The sequence below is a fragment of the Azolla caroliniana genome, unplaced genomic scaffold, assembly GCF_043228905.1.
Source record: "Azolla caroliniana isolate FFs.n. ecotype wild unplaced genomic scaffold, voAzoCaro1.0.p SCAF_1, whole genome shotgun sequence".
Classification (NCBI taxonomy): domain Eukaryota; kingdom Viridiplantae; phylum Streptophyta; class Polypodiopsida; order Salviniales; family Salviniaceae; genus Azolla; species Azolla caroliniana.
The window spans coordinates 28,646,725-28,655,552 of NW_028230436.1; the positions used below are offsets into that span (position 1 = coordinate 28,646,725).

General features: G+C 39.0%; 1 protein-coding gene across 3 annotated transcripts; it reads right to left on the reverse strand.

Moving 5' to 3' along the window:
- Positions 1 to 295: 295 nt before the first annotated feature.
- Positions 296 to 8,302, reverse strand: LOC147869467 (protein SPA1-RELATED 4-like). Of its 3 annotated transcripts, none has more exons than XM_087329877.1 (11): positions 8,120 to 8,302; positions 7,766 to 7,978; positions 7,446 to 7,672; positions 7,259 to 7,365; positions 5,953 to 7,140; positions 5,655 to 5,812; positions 2,985 to 3,882; positions 2,754 to 2,900; positions 2,283 to 2,621; positions 2,110 to 2,172; positions 296 to 920 (listed from the first exon to the last, which is right to left on the reverse strand). In XM_087329877.1, exons 5-11 carry the CDS (start codon positions 6,916 to 6,918, stop codon positions 729 to 731), a joined length of 2,763 nt encoding a protein of 920 aa, XP_087186003.1. In that variant the 5' UTR covers positions 6,919 to 7,140; positions 7,259 to 7,365; positions 7,446 to 7,672; positions 7,766 to 7,978; positions 8,120 to 8,302; the 3' UTR covers positions 296 to 728. The 3 variants fall into 3 exon arrangements, with proteins under 3 accessions (XP_087186003.1, XP_087186011.1, XP_087185995.1); XM_087329885.1 differs by having other exon boundaries at positions 7,254 to 7,365; XM_087329869.1 differs by having other exon boundaries at positions 5,953 to 7,365; positions 7,446 to 7,650.
- Positions 8,303 to 8,828: the final 526 nt, after the last annotated feature.

Sequence of the window (8,828 nt, forward strand, 5' to 3'; positions counted from 1 at the left end):
ATGAACTAAGAATGTGAACCTAACACCAAGGAAGAGAATAGTCAATAAATCTCCATTGTACATTGTCTCCCAATCAAACATTGGGCATATCAAGGAAGAGGATATTTTCTGGAATCTACTCCAGCATTCTTCTATAATATATCTCTATTAAATTAAATGCACTTCAAACAGTTAATCAACCATATTTCAAGAGAAACATATATAACTACGCTTTTTATTGATATTAATACTTGAAAGAGAATTACCCCAAGTTAACTGAAGACCAGCAAAAAACTTATGACAATATTATCACCGATATAAATTATATCTGCTATTTCATTCCAAAATTTTAGCAAATAGCCTTTAGTGAAAAGAAATTTTGTAAAACTGTTAGTATACATTCTATAGTTTGTTTAAACGATCCAATATTTTACTATACATAAGCTTTTTGGCAAAGCAAGTGTTGCCGTTTTGTAAGGTTTTTTTTTTAAATGTACACTTCTATCATGTAGCTATTACTGTGTTTCAACTTACCCTAGGACCTCAAACTTTTGGTAGTGACCTGCCTTTGAAGTGCCAGAGAAACCGAAGATTGACAATTTATTACATGCAGGGACACATCCATTTATCTTCAAGGTGTTGATCTCACATAGAAATTTGCAACCCATCTATCTGCAAGCTGTACTTCTATTTTATATTAACATGCATTATCAACCCCTATGACGTTCCCAAATCCATCAGGATAGATATTATACCATCTCCAGAACATTTATGTTCCCCACTGAATTAGCTGCCACTAATATTTGAGACTTACGCTTCCAGCACACACTAGAAACAAACTGACCTCCGTTATCGTCAAGCTCCTGACCAGAAAATGGGTCAACATATCCAAATTTATGTGAAAGCATGCTCATTGGCAGCGATTTGTGGTAGACAAAAACCTGATAATAGTGAACCAAAACATCAGAAGTCATTACTACAAATGAATCATTTTTTTATTTATAAAACCAACCACAATAGAAATTAGCAATAAGAAAATGGAGAGTAAGAGATAGTAAGATTCTGTGGAAAACTGCATTACATATCAGATAGTTTCTTCTATCATCAATTTCATGGAAGATTCATGGAATTCTAGACCAGTATCCGAAGAAAGTGATAGAACTAAAACCAGCCAAGGGAATCTTGAGCATATATGAGGTTCAAAACCATAGTCCTTCAGTAACCAGCCCCACTATCTACAAAAAGAAACATCATTGTTCCGACTTCCTACAATCTCTTAAATAAGTACTGATGAAATCTACAAGGCTCCCTGGCAGCAATAGCTAAAATGTAAAAGGTTGTGTATCATGTCGCGTATGAATGCAGCCACACAAAATCAAAGCAGCAGTACTAAATATTGTTTTGGAAACAACGCCTCTGGTTTGGACAACTTTTAGAACTTATATATCAGCAAGGTTAAACAAAGGATACTACTGATAAATGCAAGCTCGACCACAGAAATTTCTTCGCAAAACCTCTTCTTACACATGGTTTCATTATTCAAGCCAAATATCACATGCCCTTCACTCATGGTAGAGCAGGCCCAAGCATCTTCTAAATATGGAAACATGTCTCCTAGATTCGTAATCTGAGGAGCACTATATATGTCATTGTCTATCATGAGATCAGAGGAAGATGGCACTTGTCTTTTAGAGAAGGGTTTGACTATTGCTCATTTGAGTATTTCTGTTTCATCGTAGGTGTGGATTTTAACAAGTTCTCAATAATAAGGCATCCCTTATACAGTGGTCAAACTCGAAAGTCCTCAAGGAAAGGAATTTCTATAGGAAATGGTCGTCTTTCACAAATTGATAGTCATTTACAAAAAATTGAATGTTTTCAAATCGATTTCATAGCTACTACAATAGCTATAAACCATTAAAATATAAATGGCTGAATGAAATATAGTCTTCAGTGACTTCAAGATGTGCTACAAACTGCAAGGTTATATATACTTCATATCCTGCATTAAGCAGACTGCGCTATCATGTTCAACAAGATGAATACTAAAGTTCTTCGGCTCAACACGTTTCCAATAAGTGTGAGAAAGAAACCAGGCATAATACTGGATTAAAAGAACAAACAATGTACCTCATTTGTTTCTGATCCGCAGGCTATATAGCCTCCCTCTACAACTGAGAGTCCGACAAAATTCTGAGTTACAAGAAAACGTCTATCAGAATCAAAATTTAGGGGTTCAAACATATGAAGCAAGCACAAGAAGCAGGCATGGAAATAAGTTGTGGTTCCAGGAAATTGATCACCTTCAGATTGGTATGACCTGTGAATGTTTTAACACAGTCATTTCTTGATCCAACACTTGTGTTTGCTCGTGGGGCTTTTGTGGTCATTCTAGTGAAGTCCCAAAGTTTTAGTGTATTATCAGTAGAAGCAGATACAATAGTTTTGGAGTCCACAAATCGGATAAAAGAGACAGCTTTTTGATGGCCAGTCAAAGTGCAAAGTGGAACTCTGATGTGGCGAAGATCATAGCAATAAACTTGGCTATCTGCTGAACCGAAAGCCAATAAATTGCAATATTCTTCAGAAAACTTTACACTGCATATATTTGCTTTTGTCTTGATTGTTCCAATACTAGAACCCTGCAGTCACAATTCAAACTCCAATGACCCAAAAATTCTGTTACAAGATTTGCAACATTACATTATTTGTTGATTACCTTTCAGGTTAGAATGGTAGTTATAATTTGTGTGCTACTAATGACTACCAATTACCTGATTCATACTCCAAAGTTTCACAGAGCAATCGTCGCTCCCACTTGCTAGCCTTAAAGGATTGCTATGACAGAAATCTACAGACCAGGCACATTTGTTATGTTCTTCAAATGCCTTGATAGATTGCCCAGCTGTAACATCCCACAGCTAGCAAAAAACACAAATGATTTAGTTTTCAGTAATAGAACAAAATTTATTTGGATAAAAAACACTGCACATGAGAACACTAACATGAATAGCCCCCGCCAGATCACTGGATGCTAAATGATTCCTATGGAATTTGCTCCAACAAACGCAACTCAGTTTTCTCCTGCTAGTCATCTCAAATACAGGGTAATGCATGCCATCAGACTCACCCAGCAATCCATTGCATTCAAATATTTTTATTCTTCTGCAAACTCCTGCTGTTGCAAAGAAGTCATCATCACAATCAAAGCTCAGGGAACACACCATATTTTTTGTGCTCAAAATGTCACCATACTGCAGTGTAGCCTTCACCTCAAATCTGCTGTACCTCATAAAGTTGCACAAATCTTCAAAAAAAACTCCTAAATGGTCTTCAGAGCTACTCTGCTCGGCTTTAGAGTTGTTGACTCTGTTGACCACCCTGGGTGTATTTGGTTTTTCTAAACATAATCTTTGCACTTTTGCATCTTGTCCTACATAGCTACTACATGGCGCATGTGAATGACTACTTCTGTTAATCATGGTGATATAAGTTTCTTTTAAATTGGAGAAATTTCTCATAACCTGAGTAGATTTTTGATGCAAGCATTCTTGCCTCTTATCCAAAGATCCTTTTCCACTATAAACATTAACTTTCTGTGTAGATTGCTTATTCACAAAATCTGTTCCACCTTTGTTGTTGGCCACATGCTGGAATATTTCATCATGCAATTGACTCTTCCTAAGACAAACCTGCCACATTCCAACCTCTTTGATGTCATTGTTTAAAATTTGAAGTTCTTGAACAAGCTTCTGAGTAGTGATATGTTTTTCTTGCTGCATTTGGAGTAAAAAGTCCAGCGTAACTTCTGTCTCCATTACTTCCTTTTCAAGAGTCATAATAGCCTCTCGCTCTACCAGCTTATCCTCTATGTCACTGAAAACATCTGCATGCAAAATCTCCCTGTTGAAGAGACCGTCATGATAATAAGGACTTTGTAATTGCAAAAAATGCAGGAAGGTTACTACTAAATACGTAGTTTAATTCTAGATCTATTATACAATTTGAAACATTGTTCTATAAAACATTTGGAAACTCTGAATGCCTTTATATGTGTAGACAAGGAACTTGAAAGAAACACATCCACAGACCCTCCATGCTTAGCCAATCTTCTGTAAAATGATCACATTGAAAGCTAATGTTACGAAATAAAGAATGGTAGGAGAGGCTATGACAATAAAGCCCCATCAAATCTGACTCTAAAATAGATCTGCAGCCCCAACGATGAAGGACGTCCTGACACAGGTCAAACAAAAGACTCATAAAGGGATCTCATCAGACTACCTATGGTGTGAAGCATATCCATGTCCTATGTAGGGGGCATAGCTCTGCAGCCTCTATAATGGAGGACGTCCTGACACTGGTTAAATGAAAGAACCTCCTAAAGGGATCTCATCAGACTACCTATGGTGTGAGCATATCATAGCATAAAGCATTGTGTGAAATGTGCCTGACTATCTCCAGGTTCCCATTTCGAATGGTCTACTTATCATCATTTCTTGATCTGATCCCAAGCAACCCTTGAATGTTTGGGCTTATAATTCTATTCTCTAGGTATTACGGCAGGAAAAACCAGTGATTTGACATTTAATAGTATTGTTTCTGATTTATGCGGATGTTCGGCATATTCTCAGTGGAGACTACAAAAGCTTTTAGATACAGTTCATTCTTTCTGTTGACAAAGTAGCATAACGGTCAAAGTGGCCATAGCCAGAGTCAAATCTGAAACTCGGTAGCCAGTAGAGCCATATGAAAATGACGCAACAGCAGTGGTTCATAGTTTCAAATACCGCGGAATTGACATTCCTAGTCAACATGCTTGGAACAGCTTTTTTAACTAGGAGAAAGGGAGCCAGCACAGACCAATGCTATGAATTTGAGAACATGTGCTGCTTGAGTACAATCCGAAAATAGGATATTAGCACAAAAGTATTTGACATGTTTGGTGTGAATTCTTGAGGTTTGGGGTGGCAGCATTTCAGTGAGCTATGGAATGAAATACAGAAAAGAAATTTCTACACCATCATTTAGAGATTCTTAGCGGAGACTGCAAAGGCTTTTAGATAAAGTAGAAACTAGAAGAATCTCAATCATGTTTTATGCCCTTCAAAACATTACGCATACATATTGGAAGTAAGGAAATGCCTTGAAATCCATAAATATATAGCAGTTAGCTACATTCCACCTACTTCCAACACATACCGAGCTTTTATGTTATACGAAGGAATCTTCACATTCTTGCTATTTGTGCATTATATAATAGTTCGCTACATTCCACCTACTTCCAACACATACCAAACATTTATGTTTAACTAAGGAATCTTCATATTCTTGCTATTTGTGCATTATATAATAGTTCGCTACATTCCACCTACTTCCAACACATACCAAACATTTATGTTTAACTAAGGAATCTTCACATTCTTGCTATCTATGTCTCAACTGATATATAGCAGCAGCATATATATCCATTGGTCTTTTCTTTGCAAACCATGTTCATGAGTTTTCATCTCACATCATGGTTTCCCACAAGCAATATAATGCATTCCAGAAAAGTGTGTACAGTGTCTGCGTACTGCAACAAAAAGGAATTTGGTATGTGTATAGAGAATGAAATGCATGCACTAAGATAGAAACACAAAATAAGAAAAGCTTCATGGATATATGAGACAAACCTAGCTCCGGGCCTCTCATTTGGATTTGGATGTAATAATAGAAGACAAAATGATGCTTCTTTGGGATGTTCAAAGAGAAATTTAGGAGGAAGAAGACGATGTCGCAGGTCGGACATAGCATTGGACCACTCTCCCTCGGATTCGTAGCTAAAGAACAACTGCAAACAACAAATAAATTTGCAGACTTAGATGCTAACCCTGGATAGGGGAGAGTATTAAGAACCATGGCCACAAAGCAAACTGAATGTCACGCTTGAAAAGGAAAAGGAAAAGAAAATAGAAATGCAAATGCAATTACCTCAAAAAAAAGCACACCCAAACTATAAATGTCTGAAGAAAAACCTGTTGTCATTCCACTCAGCTCCTCGGGACTTTTGTACCATATTAGCTCCATAGATAATATTTGCTTCAAGGGAAATTTTACACCCTTGACATTACAGCTTCTATCAGAGCAGGAAGCAGAAGTTTTATCTCCTTCATCTTTTTCATGCTTCTCATGAAACTGTGATGTGGCTTCTGTGATTCCACGATAAGAATTCACAATGTGCTCGGTGATAGCATTCCCGTTTTCCTCATTTGTGACATTTACGTCAGTGCTCTCTTGTTTATCTGTATACGTTACTTCTATCTCACACGCAATATTGGCCTGAGAGATCAAAGATTCTCTTTGTGGTTTGTTGTCAGTGAATTCCTGCTGTGATTCTCGTTTTCCTTTCCGTATATCTGATCCAGTTGGTTCAGTTCCTGCTGGTGTACCTCCTATCATTGCATCTCTGCCAGTTGACTCTTCTGATGACCTTGAGCTTGAGCTTGTGCTGCCCGAACTGGCTGATTCTATAATGGAGACTCGGTTCAACGAAGAGAGTAGGAAAGATGAAGGGCGGATATTGCGGAGGACAACCCCCTGAGAGTGAGCAAGTTCAACAAACTCAGCAATTTGCTTGAAAATATGAATATTTTCAACGATGTCTATAACTCTGCTGGGATTGCTAAGCCATTTCCGAAGGGAAATACTAGGGTTCTGCTCTGCATATCTATTGCCATCAATAGCTGCCTGCCTAACTATATTTACTCCTGTAATTGATGGAGCTTTTGCTTTCTCCAGTGATCGAAGTTCTTCTTGTGAAGTGAAATTTGTCTTTTCATCAACATCAAGTTCTGAGGCTAATCCACCCCTTTCCATCCCCGGAGAAGGAGACACGTGATTTGTAGCAAATGCAGAGATTTTCAAATTATGGTCAATACAATCTACAGGGGTACGCATCAGCTGGTTTGTCTTCCTTCCATCTGGATGCTCACTTGTTCTCCCTATGCTTGATTCCAAAATTCTGTGACTATGTTCCGCCGCATTTATGATTCCACCCTCTACATCCCATATTGAACTGCATGCATCTCCCCACACCTTAATGTGTTCAGGAGGCTTTGGAGCAGAAGCAGATTCTAGTTAAAATGTTGTGTATAGTTCATGGTGTGTTATCTACATGTCCTGTGTACAAGTAATTTGGCCGTATATATCAGGTTGGTTGCGTGAACTTTAAAGGTCCATAATCTCATAAATGTGAAGGAAAGAGTGGCTTGTACTAGAGAAGCAGACAGAACCTGACCAGATACTGCCAAATAAAGATGAAATTTTTGTGCTCATCTAACGAGGCCATCGAGAGCATTGCAGATAACATGGCGGAATATGCCACGGCCATCTAATAAATACTCTCTGCATATAGAAACAAAACGATATAAGAAGGGTTATATATTTCAAGTACTAACCATGAGCTTTCACAAATCAAACTTCACCATGTTGGATAAACTGGATGCCTTTTTAGAGGAATGAAGCTGCTAGAAGTTCACACAGAAAGAGTGTGATACAGAGAGTGCCAAGTGCCATCCTCATCGATCCTTCCTGCTCTACACTTTCTTCCAATTGCATCAAGTATAGCATCGAGAGCACAGTGCAATCACAGAATTTGTACATGTGACTTGGGGTTGAGGAGGAGCATTCCTGATGTGTAGAAGATTCGCGACTGTGAAAGCGGTGTTAAAATAAAAGTGAGAGTTTTTGAGGATGCAGGTGTAGACTGGTGCACACTTGAAATAAATTTTGCTACAAAACTCACCTGATTCACGAAGACCATTAGACTAAGAATCCACTGTACTGGAGCTGCGAAGAATGGAGGAATAGCTGGGGATTGGTCAGGATGTAAAGAGAAAAAATTCACGATGATGATGTATTATAAATGATGAAATGTGCGTGATGAAGGAGTGATCGTTGAGAATGTGTGACATAAGTCACAAGCTCTGGTCCAAGCTCACTGTAGAACTGTTTCGAGCTGTAAATGACAGGAGGAGCCATGGATAGACAGAAGCGCATGAAAAGGAAAAGATCAAGAAGGAGGAGGAGGAGGACAATGATGGGAATGGATGTAGACGTGTTCGAATACTGAATCAAAAATATAAAAAGCGAAGCTCACCTGAGTCAGAAGCCATGCCAGGTGCATGGATGGTGGATCCGGCACATCGTGGAGAAGCAGAGGAATGACACGATAATAATAGATAGGCGTAGATGGGATTCTTGGATATGAAAAGCTGTGGAGAGGAGGCAATGGCGACAGATGGGAAGGTGCGTGTGTGAAGATAAAGAAAGGGAGGGAAGGGTGGATGGATGGATGGAAGGTAAGAAGGACGCAGAAAGCGGTGGAACTAGTGAGAATAATTTCCCTTTGGCACAGAAAGCTGAGGGTGGAGGTAGGATATGGCGTCTGGAAGGTCGACCCTCTGGGTAGACTTGGCGGCAGCGAGAAGCAGCAGCAGAAGAAGAAGAAGAAGAAGAAGAAAGGGAAGCAGAAGTAAGAGTGGATTCAAAACACACACACATTACACAGAGCGATCTGAGACCACACAACGATATGATGTGTGTGTGTGTGTGTGTGAGAGAGAGAGAGAGAGAGAGAGAGAGAGAATGTGTTTGTATGTGAGAGAGAGAGAGAGAGAGAGAATGTGTGTGTCTGTGTGTGAGAGAGAGAGAGAAAATGTGTGTGTGTGTGAGAGAGAGAGAGAGTGTGTGTATGTGTGTGTATAGAGAGAGAGAGAGGAGAGAGAGAGAGAGAGAGAGAATGTGTGTGTGTGTGGAGAGGAGAGAGTGTGTGTACCCTCGTGGGTGCCATTCCCACACGCACGGGC